The sequence below is a fragment of the Marmota flaviventris genome, chromosome 15 (assembly GCF_047511675.1).
Source record: "Marmota flaviventris isolate mMarFla1 chromosome 15, mMarFla1.hap1, whole genome shotgun sequence".
Classification (NCBI taxonomy): domain Eukaryota; kingdom Metazoa; phylum Chordata; class Mammalia; order Rodentia; family Sciuridae; genus Marmota; species Marmota flaviventris.
The window spans coordinates 15,330,837-15,350,491 of NC_092512.1; the positions used below are offsets into that span (position 1 = coordinate 15,330,837).

General features: G+C 51.7%; 1 protein-coding gene across 2 annotated transcripts; it reads right to left on the minus strand.

Moving 5' to 3' along the window:
• Positions 1-11,552: 11,552 nt before the first annotated feature.
• On the minus strand, positions 11,553-19,300 carry Trib1 (tribbles pseudokinase 1). Of its 2 annotated transcripts, none has more exons than XM_027950025.3 (3): positions 18,220-19,300; positions 15,913-16,205; positions 11,553-13,575 (listed from the first exon to the last, which is right to left on the minus strand). In XM_027950025.3, the coding sequence occupies exons 1-3, from the start codon at positions 18,577-18,579 to the stop codon at positions 13,110-13,112; spliced, it is 1,119 nt and encodes a 372-aa protein (XP_027805826.1). In that variant the 5' UTR covers positions 18,580-19,300; the 3' UTR covers positions 11,553-13,109. The 2 variants fall into 2 exon arrangements, with proteins under 2 accessions (XP_027805826.1, XP_027805837.1); XM_027950036.3 differs by lacking the exon at positions 18,220-19,300 and adding an exon at positions 16,521-17,150.
• Positions 19,301-19,655: the final 355 nt, after the last annotated feature.

The following is a 19,655-nucleotide window of genomic DNA, read 5'->3' on the forward strand; positions in this document are numbered from 1 at the left end:
GAAATTCTGCCCCGCACAGAACGCTGGGCAAAGCCTTGTGATTCCTAAGGCAGATCTTTCAGCAAATGGTATGAGCCAATCTCAGAGCCGAGCCTTGGCCCTAAGTCACATGTCACCTAAAAAGAATGACCCAAAATGGATCACCAATCTAGATGTAAAAGCTCCAACTGTGAAACTTTCAGAATAAAATGAATATAGAATACAATTTTGTCACCTTGGGTTAGGCGAAGTTTCTTAGAATAAAAGATATGTGAACCATAAAAGAAGATTTTGATAAGCTGGGCTTTTATATGAAATTATAGAACTTCACCTCTTCAAAAGACACTCTTTGAGACCGTAAAAAGGCAAGCTGTAGACTGGAGGATCTCTTTGCAAAATGTATGCTGGACTGAAAAACTTGCATCTGGGATATATTTTTTTTTTAAAAAAAGAACTATAATTCAATAAGAAAACAAATTTCCAATTTAAAATAGGCAAAATCCTGGAGGACTTAATTCAACAGAGAAGAGACGTGGATGGCAAATAAGGGTTGGAAAAGATGCTCGGCCTCATCAGTCTTCAGCAAAAGGGAATCAGACCCAGTGAGATGCCCCGGATGTCCACTGGAAAGGCTGAATGCAAATCAATCCATGTTAGAATCAGTCTCCACCAGGGATGGTTCTAGGACCCACCCGAGCCCCCGTGGATCTCCACATCTGCAGATGCTCCTGTCTCTTATGCAAAACATCAAATGCTGATTATTTAACTCCATTAATGTCTTCAAAATGACTCAGTAGAGCCTAGTATGGCAGTCCACCCTCTGTAATCCCACCCACTTGGGAGGCTAAGGCAGGAGAATCAAAAGTATGAGGCCAGCCTGGGCAATTTAGTGAGAACCAGTTTTTTTGCGTTTTGTTTTGTTGGTTTTTGTTTTGGGGTCCTGGGAACCATAACAGGACCCAAATTGAACTGATTGAATCTCTGACACAGAATCCCAGGTTTGGAGGGTTGGCTGGAGATGAACAAGTTGATCCGACATACCAAGTGTCCATGAATATCAGCAACTGCAGAGCTCAGGCACTCCCTGTGGGGATGCAGTGGGGACGCAGCGGTGCCCCCACTGTGGAAAACCATCCTGTTGTTTCTAATCAAGCTAAACATGTGACGCAGCACTGTGACCGCTGGGTCTTAACCCAAGAAAATGAAGACCTGCGGCCTCACCCAGCACGCACGCGAGTGTTTGTGGCAGCTTTGCGGCAATCTCCGGGTGTCTGTCTAAAGGTGAGGTATAAACAGAAGGCGGTTCAGCCACACATTGGACCCTGCTCGAGAATCAAAAAGAGCAAGATCAGCGGCTGGGTGGATCTAGAAAGCCTCATGCCCGACGGTGAAGGAGGTAGGAAGCGCCCTTGCACAGGGGGCTCCCAAACTCCAGAGACAGAGATGGGGTAAGTGCCAGGCACTCTGCCTGGGGGAGGAGGCGGCCACAGAGGGCAGCGGAGAATTTCTGAGGTGGTGGAGGCGTCCAGTAAGGTGATGTTGGTGGGAGTTTCAGGCAGGCCCGTCTATCAAACCGTACCTACCTGTACAGTCAATGAGGGTTAATTTTAGGATAGGGAAATTGCACCTCACTAATTCTGATAAAATAAAACTGAATAAAATAATAGTAAACCAAATGGGAGTGGTCCTGGTCATCGTGAAGACAAAATGACACCAATCGTAGTGATAGCCAGCGTGTTCCAGGAACTGTTCTAGGAAGTTTCACAGCTTGTCTATTTAGGGCTCACACAGCCGTAGCCGTTCCTCCCACATCAGGTCCTTCCTGCCCCAGGACATTCGCACCTGCTGTTCCCTCACCTGGAATGCTGTTCCCCCAGGAGACTCGGTCTTTCGCATAACTCAGGTCTTAACTCAATACGCTTCCTAAGAGGTGGCCTATTTTTCCTCCTGAATCTATCTAAAATAGTCTCCCAACTCCCAATCTTGCCAACCTCAGCTGGTCTTATTTTCCTCACAGCACTTAGTCCTCCATTACATGGTGCATCCTTCGTTTTTTCTCTCTCTGCAAGAGCAACTTCCGTTCATCCTCCTCCCTCCTTTCAGCCAGCACCACCAAGCGCCTGCGTGAGGGAGGAATGGGTGAAGCCAAGGCTCTAGGGGCAGAAAGATGCCACCCACAAATGTCGGGATGATGGGGTCCCTGTCCCCTCCCCCTCTCATAACGTGGCAGGGGTCTCTGCAAGCCACTGGCCTATTGCTGTAGACTGAGTGCTTCTGTGCCTCCCAAAAGTCATCCGTCCCCCCACTCCCAGGTGCCAGCATGGTAGGTGAATGGGTCCTGTGGGTGCAGCCCCCGTGGAGGGGATGATCAGTCTTGCAGAAGTGGGCTCAGAGAGCTCCCCACGCCTTCTGCCCCGTGAGGACACGGAGAGGAGACACCACCCCAGAACCAGGACGTGGGCCCTCACCGGACGGGGAGCCTGCCGGCGCTCTGTCTTGGGCTTCCCAGCCTCCAGATCCGTGAGAAAGACGGAAGCTGCAGCACAGGAGGAGACATGTCTAGTACTCAGCCTTGGCCCCACCACGCTCACCCAGGGGACCCTGAGCAGGCACTCAACAAGGCCTCCATGTCCCCATTCCTAAAATGATCAGACACACGTTTGCCAACCGTTAGCACAAATGGGAATCCCTGGTGACAGGGATTAGAACTTCATGCGCTTCCTGCAGATCATGGGTGGGAACAGCATTCCTAACCCTCACCCAGGGCAGTCTCCTCAGGTGGCCCAGGGATCAGATTTCAGACGTCATTGATTTTTAAAGTATTTTTCAGCTGCACAGTCTCCCCCCGGGGGCTGGGGATATGGCTCAGTAGCAGAGAGCTTGCCTGGCAAGTGCAAAGCCCCAAGTTCAACCCACAGCACACACAGAAAACTCCCTGCAAATCAAATGTTACCTACAAAACCACAAGAAAGCCTGTACCTCAGAGAAGCTGGCTGCAGGGTGGCTCAGGATAGAGAATATGCAGAGCGCGCACGAGACCCTGGAGTCAGTCCCTTGTTTCAAAAGAAGAAATGAAAATACAGTATGAGGACCGGGGATGTAGCTCGGTGATAGAGTGTGTGATTAGCACGTGGGCATCCCTGGTTGGATCCCCAACACCACGCACAAAAATAATAAAATCAAGAGGCTCTGTGCAGCAGTCAGGGCAGGAAGCTGCTGCTCCCTCTCAGACCGCCCCCACATTTTCCCACAGTGGTTCCAGGGGCCATAGGGTCCCAGGAACACGGTTTGAAAACTTCTCTTCTAGAAGCTTCCTGATTCAATCATTGCACCAATATTTGTGACTCTTTACCCCACGCTCAGCACTGTCCTAGATGCTAGGTATAACAATAAGCAAAATGGGTCAGTGCAATGAGTCTCACTTTCAGGGGCTGGCCAGCATGTACTGAGAGCTCACCATGACCCAGGCACTAAGGACTTTTCATATATTATCTCATTTAACCTCCATAATCCCAGGAGACAACTACGACCATAAACAGCATTTTACAGATAAGGAAACTGAGGTGCAGGGAGATTAAATCACTTGTACACTCGGAAGGAGCAGAGCTGAAGCTTACACCCCTAGATTTCAGCTCTGGCCACTTGTTCTTCTGCAATCTATGAGCTCACGAGGCCCAGCTGAGATATGGAGGCCCATGCACCTGCTTCTCCATGTTCAAGCCAATCTCCGTAGCTCTCAGGCCCGGGGCTGAGCCCCACGACTGGGCTCTGGTGAAAGTGGGTGCCATGCGACTGCCAGTTCACGTAAGTGTCCTTCTCTACCTGGGAGCCGTGGGAAGGCCTGCCTCCGGGTCTGGAGGAGTGTCCCGTGTGGCCCAGGTGCTAAGCTCCTTCTGTCTGTGTAGCGCAGAGGGTTGTACCCAGCAGTTCCACTGACGTCCCTTACTCCACAGGGTGAAACTGATACGTCTGCAACCAGAATGTCACCACCAAATTAGGAAGCGGAGGGGGACAGGGCCAGATGAACTCTGAATAAGAGCATCTCACACGGGCTCTCCCAAGGGGAGGCTGGGGAGGGAGAGCAGAGGTCACGTACACCAGGCCACCTCTTTCTCCAGAGAGAGGCGGTGGCCTGCCCAGGGGGCCCTTGACTATTTCCAGGTCCTGCCATTGCTCCCGAGGTGCTGGGACCAGAGGCAGGAAGAGCTGAGCCCCCGTCTCAGCCCAGCCCCACGAAGCTGTGTGACCTGGAGCAAGTCCCTTGGTGGCCAGGTCTTGGCTCCCCCCAGGACACTGGGGATGCTCGGCTCCCTCCAAGGGACAGTGAGAGCCAAGAGACAGGCCACCCAGCAAGCCTGAGGCCAGGCAGCTACGCAATATTCAGTCCCTCTCCATTCCCTCCCCTGTACCCACCAGATCCATTTGCAAGAATTAGCTCAACTTTTTTTTTTTTTTTTTTTTGGTGAGGAGAGTACTAGGGATTGAACCCAGGGGTGCTCTACCACTAAGCTACACCACAGCCTTTTGTTTTTTATTTTGAGACAGAGTCTCGCTAAGATGGAAAAGCTGGCCTCCAACTTGTGGTCCTCCTGCCTCAACCTCTCAAGTCACTGAGATGACAGGCACCACCATGCTCAGCCGGAGCTTGCTCATCTTAACTGAGTCTCAGGAGGTCCCTGTAAACGGGTTTCAATCCCACGCAGCCCTAACTGTGGCTCATAGGCTGCACATCAGCCTCACCCAAGAGGTGGCTGGAAATGCAGAGTCTCGGGCCCCACCTGGCCCTGATGAACAGAACCTGGATTCTAACAAGATTCCCACCCCTACATAAGAGAAGCACTCTTTTATTTATCTATCTATCTATTTATTTATTCATTCATTCATTCATTCATTCATTCATTCATTTTTCCTGAGACAGAATTTCGTCACTCTGTTGCCAAGGCTGGTCTTGAACTCCCAGGGCTCAAGTGAACCTCCCACTTCTTCTTCCCAAATAATTAGAAACACAGGCACGTGCCACCCTGCCCACCTACTTAGCACATTCTTAATGGATCAACTAGCTGGTTTTGACTTGCTTTGACCCCAGTTTTTGACAGCCTGCATGGCTGACATTTTGTACATGTCAGGGCTGTGGGAGATATTTCACAGACGTGATCTTTTACTACCCATTACACAGATAAGGCAACTGAAGCCAAGCATGATGGTGCACACCTGTAACAGTGATCCAGGAGGCTGAGGCAGGAGGATTACAAGTTTGAGTCCAACCCAACAACTAAGAGAGACCTTGAGCAACTTAGCAAGATCTTGTCTCAAAAATTTAAAAATAGAAAGAGCTGGGGATGTAGCTCAATGGTAGATGGTCCCTGGTTCAATCCAACATACCCAAACACTTTCTCTCTCTCACACACACACACACCCCACAGAGAGAGAGAGAGAGAGATTAAGCAACTGAGGCTGAAGTGGGTCAGTTCACTCCTCAGTACCAGTACTAGAGTCACAGGTCTCTGTGACATCAGGCCTCTCATCTGTCCACTCTGCCGCTCGTGCCTGAGCAGAAGCTGGTGGTGCACTGGCCCTTTGACTCTCTGCTCTGTTGGTGGGAACCCAAAGCCTCCGCTGGGGAGTCAGGGTGGCCTCTGGGAGATGGTGCTTTCAAGTTCCCTTCTCCCCTGGGGGAACCTTCTAGACACTGGAGGTGCTGGTGGCTGGAAAGGTCAGAGAAGACAGATTGTTCTCTGTTTCCCAGGACTAAAACCCAGGTCAGCAGGGGCCTGGAAGTCTGACCACTGGGGCTTTGTGAGCTGTTCCCTGTCTTCCCAGCTGATCTGGAACAGTCTACACTCCATCCCCCACAAACCTGCAAACCAGAGGAGAAAGAGCAAGGAGGGAGGGAAATAATGATAAGCGGAACTCCAATCCCTGCCTCCATCCCAGGCTGCGCTCCCCCTCCAACCAGGCCCTTCCCTGCAGCCCGGTAGAGGGCTCATTATCATGCACCCTTTAGGGATGAGGGGATTGTGGCTCAGAGAGGTGTTGCAACTTCCTGAAGGTGATGAGCGAACAGGGAGTGAGGCTGGGATTCAAATCCAATCTGCCCGACCTCCCTAGGCAGGACCCAAGGATCTGCTGAAGCAGGCGCCTGCTCTGCGGCTGCTGGGACTTCGAATGGCTTCGTGTGTGAACTGCACAGCCCCAGCCCCAGATGTGACCACTCCTGTTCCATTTGCTGCACCTGAAGCACAGAGGGTCCTGTGACCTGTTTGGGTCACAACGTTAAGTAAGTTGGGATTTGACACCAGTTCCCGCTAACCCAAAAGTTCAAGTTCTTCCCTGATGGCTGCCAGCTCCTCCAAGGGTCAGATGTGAAGTGTTGCTCCTGACAGAGGTCAGATGCTCCACACAGACAGGCTGGCACAGGAGGACCTCGACGGTGGGATAAAACATAAACAGGGAGCCAGTGCTCAAAGGGGTCAGCAGGTCACGTGTTAGGAGAACATCCTCCACACGAGACTCCCCGTGTTCAGATCCCAGTTACTGTGTGACCTTGAGCGAGTCACTTAAACTCTGTGCTTTCGCGCACTCACCTATAAAGGAGGTAAAGGCAAATCCCTGCCTCACAGAGTTGACACTTAAATGAGACCTAGTTGCAAAGTGCCTACAATGGTGTTAGATGAGTACTCCATTCAGGTGGGTTCTTGTCATCATTATGATTCCAACTGTCCCTTTCTGGTGCCTTAACCGGCTGTGGACTGCCCAGCAAGGTGTCCCGGACAGGCTGAGTGCGAGGGGGTGGGGGATTGTGAAACGGCATCCACCAGTTCCCTCCCATGGCCTCTCTCTTGGCAAGGCTCCTGTCCTAACATGGGGGGAGTGAGGATAAGTCACCTCATGGCCCTGAGGACTGGTGCTGCACCCTGAGACACACACACACACACACACACACACACACACACACCTGAGCTCAGGCCTCCTGCTGAGCACAGAAGCACCTGAACTGGAATTTGGATGAGAAATCCACTTGGGCCATCTGAGCTCCCCCCTCCCTAGAATCCCTCCTTCTGCAGGTGGAGGTCAAACCCTGCTCCAATTGCTAGCCCCTGTGGCCTTCCTGCTAATGAGGGTCCAGGGGCTGCAGCTCAGCCAGGATGCTCCTGAGCGGGGCTGATGGAGAGCAAGGACCCAGGGCGGGTCTGAAGGAGCTGCGCCCATAGTCCCCCTCCAAAGGCCAGACCCAGGAGTCAGCTCTTCAAAGTGCCCTGTCCTGGATCCATCCACAAAGGTTTCTGGCACATTCCATGGTAGCTCCACGTAGACTCACCTCCTCCAGCTCTAGGAACATTCTAGAAGATCACCCACAACTTCCAGCCACCACCCAGGAAGTTGGAGCAGCTGGAGAGGGCTGGGGGCAGTCAAGCACAGCATGTAGCCCATCTCAGACTTGGTTTCCCTGGCTAAAAAGAGCAGAAGTGCTGACTCAATCTTTTTTTGCAAAGATAATGGAGTCCCCCTACATCTGCCACTCCATTTCTTCTTAATGCTATCACTTTGTTACTGTGGTATTCTTGCCACAACTCAGAAACCAACTTTTGTACATTTTGTGTGTCTGCATGTGTGCATGTGTGTGTGCACACATGCGTGTGTGTGTATGTGTGTGTGTGTGTGTGTACATGCATACATATGTGGAGCAGCACTGAGGATTGAACCCAGAGATGAATCTTTACCATTTTGAGACAGGGTCTTGCTAAATTACCAAGGCTGGCCTCAAATCTTCGATCCTTCTGACTCAGCCTCCCGAGCAGCTGGGATTATTGGTGCTGCACCCATGTTCAGGTACATTATTATTAAATTCTAGGCTTTACTTAGACTTTAGTTGTTTTTCCACTAATTTCCTTTTTCTGTTCCAGGATGCCACATTGCATTTGGGACTACAAACTCCCAACTCTAAAAACTGAGCAGTAAGCCTTCATGCTAACAGCTCTGGGTGTGTGAATTAGCAAATGGATCTTGTGCTGTGTGACTCTGGGCAAGTCCCTTACCCTTTCTGAGCCTCAGCCTCTTCAATTACAAAAGACATATGGCAACACTATTGCTGGTGGTAGTCATGTGTTAATTCACGTGAAGCACCTTGGGTGGCTCTTGGTACCACATGAGCAGTCCCCTGATAAATCTCAACCAGTGAAAATCACAGACTGGAACCAGTCCTGGCCCAGCACATTGTACCCTGCTTGGCAAAAATCCTCCAGCAAAATGGCTGCTCCAAGAAAGAGGATGTCTTCTTGCTGGCTTAGCAAGTAGGAACCCATGTGGAAAGCACAGGCCGGAAGAGAGTAAGATTGTCAAGTTCTCCAGACCCAGGTTGGAGTCCCTCCCACCTGCTCAGCTGTGACCTTGACCTCTTCAGCCTCAGGACTCAAGGCCAACCTCTGGTAAGTGGGGACACCTCGCCCACCTCACAGGGCTGCTGAGAAGATAAAATGAGCCAAAGGGTGAAAGCTGCAGCAAGGGGAGGGGACACTGTCAGCGTCCCTCCTTCTCTTCTCCTGCCTCCTCTTGGAACCACAGTCTTTGACTGCAATTGAGATAATTGAGGAGTCAACTGAAATCGGCGTGGATGGTTCCCAGGGTTTGGTGATGAGATCCTGCTCCGGCTGCTCCTAGTCTGGGGGTGGGGTGGGTGATTAACAGACACTTACCTCCCTCGCGCAGCCAGAGCCACATTAAAAAGCCAGCTTCAGAGTCCTCAGTGCTGAGGTGCCTGTGCTCATCCAGAATGCCAGCCAGCCAGGACCCAAACATGCTGTGTCTAGGTTAGGGGCGTTTTGCTTTTGTTTTGTGGTGCTTGGGAATGAACCCAGGGCCTCATGCATGCTAGGTGAGTGCTCTACCACTGAGCTCCATCTCCAGCCAAGTTAGGATCATTGCCCTTCCTCCCCCCTCCCCTCCTCCCCCCTCCCCTCCCACCCTCCCTATTTTAAAACTGGATCTTGCACAGAGTACCTTCTCAAGTGTGTGTAATCAGGAGGCTTAAGTAGGAATATTACAAATTTTAGGTCGATCTCAGCAATTTAGAAAGATCCTGTTCCAAAATAAAATATAAAAACAACTGGAGATATAACTCAGTGGTAAAGAGTCCCTGGGTTTGATCCCCAGTACAAAAAAAAAAGAAAGATTAGTTCTCACTAAATTGCCCAGGCTGGCCTCATACTTTTGATCCTTCTACCTCAGCCTCCCAAGTGGATGGTATTACAGAGGCTGTACTGCCACACTAGGCTGTACTGAGTTATTTGAAGACATGAATGGAGCTGATAATCAGCATTTGCATTTGTCTTAACACATTCTTTCATTGCCATTCCTACCAGAAGACTATCTCAGCGCTCTGTGAGAACCTTGGGCTCCCAGGACCCAAGTTCCTGTGCTGGCTCGGAGCTGCTTGCTCCTGAGTGACTACTGAAAGACATTTGAGCCTTAGTTTTTCCAACTATAAAGTAAGGAGAATATTTGACTTTCCTATTTCACTCAACGGCTGTGCATACAAAGGTGGAGAGAAAGAGAAACTTTTGGAAAATATGATGTGAATTAAGTGATAGGAAAGACTAAAACTTCTAGAAAGTATGATATGGAGATGTTGCTTGAAGGATTTACTCAAAATGCAAGACTTCTGAGAAGTGATCAGCACATTCCAACCTTCCATAATCCAACTGCTTGCGATTGCCCCAGATTTGTTCCACCCTTAGAAGAGATTAAATTTATGGATTTGTGGCACTGTGTGTCAATCCAGCCAATCCCGACCCATATTTCTCTCCCCTTGGTGCATGTAACAACAGTACAAAGGGGTGTTGTAACCTTAATTGCTTGCAAAGTGTTTTGAAATCCTTAGATTAAAAGCTCCGGGGAAGTCCAAAGTATTCGCATTGCGTGCCCAGGGAGTTACGCTGAGTCTCGTCTGGGTTCACTGGAGCAGGGAGGCTGCGATGTGTGTTCTGAGCTCGCTCAGGGAACTTTGGGTTTTCGGTCTTGAGCAGGCCCTAGACTAGCCACCAGCTTCCGAGTTTCTTAGCTACCCAGGCGTGTGGCCCTTTCCCACGCAGCTTCTGATGGGCTTTTCCCATGTAAGCTCCCTGGATCACGCGGCCTAATTTGTATTAACTTCAGTGTCACGGGTCTGCTATCCTTGGTGATCCCAGTCCGAGTCCTGGCAAAGGGCAGTTGTGTCACTTGAGGCGTCTGCATGGCTCGGCACACAAGTCCAGAGCTGGGGAGTTGGTCCTGATGAGTACTAACCCCTGAGAGTGAGATCCTGTCCCATGGTGGTCGCCCTTGCAGCGGGTGCCAGCAGGGACAGAGAGGGGAAGGAGGGGCCTCCAGCCAAGGGCTGGTTACACAGGTGTGTTCAGTTTGTGAAAATTCACTGAACTACACCCTTCTACACACACTCTTCTTAAGAGGTGCTACACTTTACAATGTATTTTTTGTTTGTTTTTGCCATGCTGGGGACAGAGCCCAGGGCCTCGTGCTCGAACACTGAGCTATATATACCCCAGCCTTACAGTCTATAAAGTGTTTTTCAGAATCGCTCGGGATGCTAATTTACTTTGTTTAGAGGACATTCTGAAGTACAAGTGAAATGAAGCTATAAACCTAATTTAAAAAAAAAAAAACTCTTTTCCAACTTTTGTGATATAAATGTCTCTTAGACAAATTTTCCTTGTTTTCATTTCCCTTTTACATTTATAGGAAAAGGGAAAAATATCTCTATTACCCATCTTATTTAGTTCTAAAGTAGGGGTGATTCTCAGCAGGAGGCCCCCCCTGAGGTCTTCTGGCCTCTAAGTGAACTTCCACAAAGCCGAACAAATTCTGTTGGGGACATGTAATATGGTTCTGGAGTGTTCGTAGCCTGTGTCAAATTCTCTAAGGCCCCTGGTCCAAAAAAGCCCAAGGGAATCTTAGAAACTGAGGCGCCCTCAAGCATTCTCCCTGAAACGCTTCTCCAAGCACCCACCCACTGGGTCACCCAAGCACCCACCCACTGGGTCACCGCAGAGCACCAGCCACCTGAGTGAACCTAGTCACTGGAGTGAAAAATGAAGGGGTCCAGCCTATCAAAGGTCATCCTCAGTGGTCACTATCTGTCTAGTCTCCCTCCAGCAGCTCTGAGCCCTGAAATGGGAGAGCTTGGCATTCCCGGGACTGCAAAAGGCACAGGCAGATGGCACTAGCAGGATATCCACCACACCTTTTTTACGAAACCAGATTTATTAAAATTTCTCTACAAGTCAGCCACGGCCATTTCACCGTTCACATATCTACACATATACAGGAAGGATCTAGTGTTTCTAGCTGTCCCAGCTGAAGTCCCTGCCAGCCGGGTAACGTATCACAAGATACAACAGTCGCACAACCACCTGCACACGAGTGTGACAGATGCCGTCCTCCCTCCTCTCGGAGCCCCACAGCTCTGTCAAGGCCACCTCGCCGACAACCATTCACATTTCACGTGGTTCTAGACACGCAGGTTATTCAGACAGACACACACAACACGACAAGCCTCAATCGAAGACAAAAATCGGACATAGGTATAAAAGGTAAAATATATGTACAGAGTACACAGTACATGAGGTATACACAGCATTCTTACAATGCAGGTTAGTAGTTCGCGTAGGCGTAGCCCTTGAAGATGCCTGCCTGGTTTGTGCCATTTCTTCAAATACAGTATATTTGTTTACCCGTTTATCCACCTGATTTCGGCACCGTCTGAGACAGCGACTGACTCTTCATCTGTCCTTGTTTTTTAATGCAAGTTGAAGTCTCTCCGTGAAGCTCTACCTTTTGTAGGGAGTGAGTTTCTGTCTCTGGAAGCATTCAAACAGAGGTTGGATTCTCACCTGGGAAAGAAGCTGAAGGTGAGGATTTCTGCAGTGGGAGGTGGCAGCGAGAAGTTGGATCGGATGATTGTCAAAGTCCTTCCAACTTGAAATACCTGGGGCTCACTATTCACCCCAGCAGCCGGCTACACAGATGTGTAGTCAGAGAGTACCAACAACCCACCATGCAAAACCCCAAGTGCACCCAGGATGCCCACACAGGGCGGGGCACAGTATCATTCTGGAACTTAGTCTGGGAATCCTAATGCTGTCCAAAATTCACTTTCTTTAAAGCACAAAGAGGTTTACCCTTTGCTCCTGGGAGAGCGGGGTGGGGAGTCTCCTTTCTCTTCCTGGACAAAATGTTCCACCCTGAGATGATCTTGTGGGGGAAAATTAAAGGCTAAGCCCCAGCACACTAGAAGGAAACTGAAAATGCCAAAGGTTTCCAAGTGATCAAATTGGTTTTTTTGTTTGTTTTTTAATGGCAGTCTCTATTGGAGCTCAGAGTTCTGAAATAGCCAAGAGTTCCGCATTTTTTCTGCACTTTTCAACGATTAGCTGGCAAGTACTTTCATAGCTGCAGGGGGCAAGTTTCAAGGTCAAGGACAAAGCATTATTGCATGTGAGATGGGGGCAGGGTAGGAGTAGAGTGGGGTCAGGGTTCAGGCAGGCTCCTGAGCTCCTCAGTCTGCTCAGACAACAGAGCAGAGTCGTTGGTAAGTGTGACCATGAGGCAAAGACAGATGTCGCAACAAACCAAGAGCAAGAGCGAGCTTTCTGATGGGAGAAACTGCAGCGACAAGTCCAGCTACAAAGGAGTTTTTTTCTAAGATGGCAGGCTTATTGACCCAAGTGATCTGCCACCCCATTAAAACATGGTTATTGCCCAAAATGCCACTGGGTGACTTCCTGCCTTTCCCATGTGAATGTTCAAGTTCATGACAGTTGACCACACAGCGTGGGATGTCCACGCTACCCTCTTTGCCACCTTTGAAAGACACAGAACCCCCCAGATCTGACAAAGACAGAGTTGAGGGTAGTTGGTAAAGAAGGGAACGACTTTGCAGTTAAAGTCAGAGGGTCGTGCTGCTCAGATCAACAGTCACTCCTCCCCAACTGTGAGAGAGGGTTCCACGGTGAGTTCTGCGGAGACAACCTTGGTGCCGACCAGACTTCTGGCTGGCACCATGCCAGAGGGCCCGTCCATCTTTAGAAATGGAAATGCCATGAGTGAGAATTATGAGGTTTCTGAGGTTTTTGGGATTAGCAGAAGAAGGAACTCATGTCACTGTCCTCCTCGTACTCTGGAACAATCTGGTCTGAAGTTCCTATTTCTGAGTCAACGTACCCAGGCTCCAGGGCAGACTCAAACCAGGGATGGAGTAAGATTTCAGGAGCAGTGAGTCTCTCGGAAGGCTCTCGTCTCAGGAGGCTGCGAATGAGGCACCTGGCTTTGGGGGAAATGTGGTCGGGAATGCAGAACTGTCCGCGTCGGATTTTGGAGAAGAGAGCACTAGGGTCCGAGTCATGGAAGGGGTATCGTCCGACCAAAAGTGTGTAGAGCATCACCCCGAGGCTCCAAACGTCCGCCGCCTTTCCGGAGTAGGTCCCGGTGGTGTTGAGGATCTCGGGGCTCACATAAGCTGGGCAGCCATGCTTGTCTGACAAAGCATCATCTTCGCCCTTGATGATGTGCGTATCTTCCAGACTTTCCAGTCTGAGCTGGGTTCTGCGGCGGAGAGAAACCAAGCTGTTATTTCCAGACCAGCTGCCATGAAACCCAAGGCCTTCCCAGGAATAGTGCCCAGGAATGCCATTTACCCCTTCATCCAGTAAGCAGTTCCCTGCAAGTACCCAGGACTTGGATTTCACAAACCAATACAAACTGCAATACGTGTTTGCAAAGTATGGAGAGCGCGCTTGGGGTGGAGGGTATGATGCAAAGTCCCAAATAGTATTCATGATGCTAGAGCTTGTGAGAGATATCCTAATAGGGCTTACACAACTGACAAAGTTCACATTGCAGAAGCAGGAGCTCATCTCAGGGGAATGCTGACATTTTCTACAAAAGCCATCTGGGGAGAGCAGTATAACCTACTTCCTCAGAGAGGGGGCTGAGCATCCTACAAGCCCGTCTTCCCTCTAACATGACATCGATCGCTGAGACACTCGCTCTGCCCAAACGTCACTCATTATGCGCCATCTGTCAGTGCCGCAGCCCACACTGAACATACACACAGAGGAAACTCTGTCCACCTGGGTCCTAGCTGTGATAACCACAGTGGGAAAGCTCTAAGGTATGTTAATTGCATTTACTGGATGTTTCATTGCAAAGAACACTTAGCCTGGACATAGAGGTTACGTGAACAAATGTGGCTTGGGGGTTTGCGGGATGCTAGACACATGTGCCCTAGCACAGCACGTCCGTGTGCAAGCCATTTATTCTATGTGGGGGTCTCTGTCAAAGTAACAATACAGTCCAAAAAAGTCAAAGGCTCCCTTAAGAAACTTCCGGTGGCTCCTTACTTGAAATCAGCCACCCAAGTCTCCCGCATCCCCCAAAGCCCAAAGCCACGTGGGGGAACCTCTAATATCCGGTGGTGGCTTGCCTTTCTCTGATTCTCTGAAATAACCCTGTTTCTGTAAGTCACTCATTGTGAAGTTAAATGCAAACATTTGGTACTGGCTGATGGGTCAATTCCTTTTCCTCTTAAAGGTCTGGTAGTGTTTTTTTTCCCTCTTCCGGCCTTCCTGTTCCCTGGAGTGTAGTATACATGTGCTAACTTCAGTTTGTCCTCAGCATGACCTCCCTGTCGTTATGTAAAATACCCATTGGTTCTGTAAACGGAAAATATGACTCAACCCACACTGTCTGCCCCTGATTGGCTGCTGTAGTACTAAAACCCTGCACCTGTGCTGGTTACACGAATAGCGTCAGCCTGCCATTGCTTAACCCTCGGGTTTCCAAACTCTGTGCCCGTGACATTGGTCTGTGCAATGCAGATTTCAAAAGCTAGTAAGAAGGTTTGTAAGGCATGTTGCAGAAAAATGCATCACCGTGTCAAAGAACCATGTTCCAGGAATTGGACACTTCATTGCAAACAATTTGCTTTTCTTTGCTAATCAGTGTGTTTCAATAATTATTGCAAGGTCAGATACAAAGTCATGCTTTATGGCAATTCAACCCTGTATTTTTTTGGGTGTGCTCTGGAGTTAAAGGTAAAAATGCACTGTTGGGGTAAGCCCTGTGTGAACAGAAATAACAAAATAACTCACTCCCACCTCTACAATTCTACAGGATTATTGCTCTCTTTCCAAAAAGAGATGTGGTCCACCTCTTAAAATCAGGTATGGTTTATCTCATGCAGCTTTTCTGAAGTCTCCTATCCAAAACCTCCACTTCAAATCTTAGTGCCTCATTATTGTCTTTATCAAGCTCATCTTGTCCTGCATGAGGTCAGCCATTATCTATATTTAGCAATCAATTCTAGCCAACTTCCATTTATCATTCAATGTGGCTATTTTCTCAAGATGCAGTCAACTAGATGTCTAAAAGGTCACTAGAGAATGTAAAGAAAGCACGGAGGACCCAGCCAGAGATGGAACAGAAATGCATGTCAAGAAGGAGAGCTAAAACCTTAAGTACGAGTCTACCTAGCTTATCATACTTCCTAGGCATGACAAAACCATGTAGTGTAAAAAAAGATTTGACAGCTTCTTCTAGGAGTACTCTAAAGGGACAGGTGACTATCTGAACACCAGGAGGCTGAACTTTTGGGCCGACAATAATGGGGAATAAGCCTGATCCTGTGGGTAGAAGTGGGGAGGGCAACCTGTCAGCATGTGACATCCACAAGAGCACCAAGTGTCCCCAGGCTCCATCCAAAAGAGTGCAGAATCAACCAACCTTGGTGGTGACTTTTCAGGAGCAGGACTTATAAATGCTTAATCTCGGAACAATGAGCCCTTGGGTTTGTTTGGCACCAACACACTGCACCTAACGGCACAACCTGTACCTTCATTTTGGTTCCAAAAGGCCACAGGAGGAGCTGTGGCGGCCGCTCACCTCTCCCCCGTGGAGAAGACGAACTTCCTAAGCTTCAGGTCCCCCAGCACAATAGCAGACTGGTGGCAGTGGGCAACGGCGGACACAATCTGCTTGAAGAGCCGGGCAGCCTCCTCTTCCCGCAGCCTCTTCCGGCTTCGCACGTAGGAGTGCATGTCCCCAAAGTCTCTCTCGAAGAACACGTAGGCCTTGGTTTCCCCAAGGATCACTTCCACGATGCCAGTGATGTTTCTGTGCGATGGCAGCTGGATGTAAGGCCTGATTTTGTCCTGGTAGTGTTTAATGGGAAACACCTGCAGAGAGAAAGTGGCCCATTTAGGGAAGCTAGAAAAGCAGGGACTGTCTCCCCAACCCCTTAGGGAGCTGGGCTAAAGTTCTCCAACTCTGGGCTTTGGATAACAGTGAGCTCCATTCATACATCCCCTTATCTCAGCCACATCACCATATGCAGCCCCAGCTTCCCCTAACACCCTTAAAATCAGTCACACCCAGGGCTCCGCTCCAGCAAACAGCCAAAGGTACAGTCACACCCCATCATGCGGATAATCTGAAAGACCATCTTCCATACATGCTCTCATCGTCCATGAGAGCTAAGCCCCCAAACCCACTTCTGTGCTTCCATGAATGCAGATAATACTGTGGGTGCCCCAGGCTCCTCAGGGGCTGGAAAGCAATCCCCAGACATGCATGTTTCTCCTGCCAGCCCCAAAGGGTTCAGCACAGAGAGGGCACGGAGTGTGGTGACTCCGTAGCCTCGAAGGGGAAGCAGGGGCCGCAGAACATGCAGAGCTGTCATTAGTCAGAGGAACAGATGACTGGGAAGGAGAGACGGTGACAGCGCAGCCTTGAGCAACCTGCCTACAGCTGTGACTCAGGTGCAAGTAGCCTTGAGTTACATTCTCACCGGAGGGGAGGGCACCGGAATGGTCTTTTTTCTTTTTTCTTTTCTTTTCTTTTTTTTTTTTGTTTCTCCCCTCCCACACACCAGCCCCACCCCCAGAGAGGGCAGCATCCCTCTAAGAAACCGGCTGGTCCCTTTAAGGGCCTTTTGTTCAGTCCAGTTACTCATATCCTAGACTCAACTGGAAATGGTGACACACGGGCTGTCACCATCTGGATTCAGCTATTATCTGCTCGGAGGAACTGGAAGGGGTTGCACAATGACCAGACCCACCCCACCTCTGAGGTGGCTGCGCTGGCACCAACTGGAAAAATCCCTCTGCTGCCCTTTCCTCCTGCCCCACCCACCTTAACCCCCCCAACACACACACACACACACACACACACACACACACACACACACCTCCCAAAACAGCTCAGCCCCCAGTCACCCAGAAAAGATTTCCCCCTTTAACTTGGCTTGCTCATGCCACTTGAAATTTCACGCGGGTGGACGGTAGGTGGCAGCAGCAAGCCCTGGGGGCTGGAGCGGGGAGGGGGGCGTCAGGTGAGTTGAGGGAAACCCAGAAGCAACTTTAACTGGGGGTACAAAAGAGCAGCCCGGAAGGTTCTGGGGGTGTCCGACGGTGAGAACCGTCCGCGTCTACGCGCTGCAGAAAGACCGGGTGGATCCTGCTTGTAGCAGACGTACCTCCTCCTCCCGGACGGGATCCCTTATTCCAAAAGGAAATCGTTGGCCAGAAAATAAAGTGAATGGAAGCGAGGGTTCCTAGTCAGAGTGGGCTTTCCAGCATTTCTACTCTGGCCCAATTCCCCGGATTAGCTGGAAGGCCCCCCACAGACGGCTCCCTTGAGAGGGCAGGGTCCTAGTTCCAGCGCGGGTTCAAGTCGGAATCCCCTGGGTAGAAGCCCGACACGATCTTACACCTACAGCTGAGCCAGGGTGCCGTGCACCTCCGGCAAGAGAGCTTCCAGCTGCTCCGAGCTCCGAGGAGGCACCCACAACAGGGCGTCTTTCCAGGACGGGCGGGGTGCGGGGGGGGGGGGGGCGAAACGAGGGGAATGAGAGAAGGGCAATGGCATGGCCCTGGAATCCATTTCAATTCCACAACTTATATGGAACGCCACGCGCTAGCTAAACTGGGCGCCAAGGAAAGGAATCCAGAGAGAAAGCAATTGAACCCGGCACTTCCTCTTGACCGCCGAGCCCCCATTATACCACTCCACAGGAAACCCTTCGATTTCCAAAAGAGCGACCCTGGCCAAATGAGGCCTTATGGAACTCAACCCACTTATCCGCCCTGCCCCAAACTCTACTTTGGGCGCGGAGAACCAGACCCCAAGCACCTTTGCCCACCACCCCGCCCCGCGCCCCGGATCCCCGCCGGGTCGGTCCCGGACGCCTACCTTGCAGCGCAGCTCGCGGCCGGTGTGGATGCATAGCGCCCGGGACACATGCTCGCGCTCGGCTAGGGGCAGCAGCAGGTAGTCGGCTATGCGGCTGGGCCCCGGTGCGCTCCCGGAGCCGCTGCCGGCCCCTGGAGCGGTAGGAGGGGGCTGTGGGCTGCAGGGCGAGCCGGGGGGGCTGAGGTAGTCCGGGGGACTGGAGCACTCGGAGAGGCGCGGGCACTTGGCAGCCACCGCCGCCGCGTCGTCGGAGTCCAGCAGGCGTTTGGCTGGGTTGCCCCGAGTGGCCGGGAGGAGCAGGGCCGGACCGCGGGGCTGCGAGGCGCCGCTCATGGCAGAGCGCACGGGGCCAACCCTCATCGCGTCCGCGGCCGGGGCGGCCCCGGCTTCGTACGTCCCCTGCTCCGCGCAGGAAGGTGCTGCGGGCTTGACGCCGGCGCTGCGACTCCTTCCAGCCCGCGGGATGGAGTTTGCAGATCCGGCTTGGCTCGGCCCCCAAGAGGGGCAAAGCGGGAGCTGCTTCTCCGCGCTCGCTTTGCACGCGGAGACCACGCTGGCCGCGAATGTGGGGGTCGAAGGCCGGCTCGGGTCTCCGGACCTCCGATGGCACCGGTTCGAGGCGCCTCGCTAGGAGCGGCCGCCGCTATTGTTGCCGAGGCTGCCGACCGTCCCGAAGACAGAGGTGGAGGCGGCCTGCGTTCCCGAGGTTCTTAGCCGTGAGGACAGGATCCCGCAGGCTCGGCGGAGCCACGGAGCAAATGCACTTCCCAAAGCAATTAGTCTCAAGCAAAAGCCGGAGCAACTTTTCCGTGGCGCCCGGGATCCTGCGCGCTCCTGGGATCCGGGCTCGTGTGTGAGAGAGCGAGACGCGCTCGGAGAGAGTGACTGAGTGTGAGTGAGTGTGTGCGCCGCACTGATCCCGGCCAGTGCACTCCTCCTTCTCCTTTTCCTCCACCTCCTCCGCCTCCCGGTGACTCACGCTGTATACACACACACTCACAGGCCGGGCTGTGTAAACAGTTGGGAAGCCGGGTTGTGCAATGAGGTGGCTGCGACGACTCCGGCTCAGCCGCCCGGCTAGCAGTCACCGGAGCGGAGGGAGGAGACTTGGGGGAGGGGCGGTGGAGTTGGAGGTTGGGGGGATGGGGTCGCCAGAGAGCTGGGGATGCTCGGGGTAGCGCGCTCTCAGGCGCAGGTGGTGTGTCCCGGGCCGTCTTGGGCGCGCGCACTAGCCTCTAGGGCTGGGCTGGGCAGGAGGCGGTCGCGCGCCCTCCCGCAGGCCCGGGCTCCGCGCTGGAAGCCGAAGGGAGGGGGCGGAGGAAAAGTTCCCGTGACGTCAGGGTCCCGGGGAAGCGGGTGGAAGGGGCGGGGCTGCGGAAGGCGAAGCGACAGCTGATTGGTGCGCGCGCCTCATTCACAGCAACACAATGGGCTAC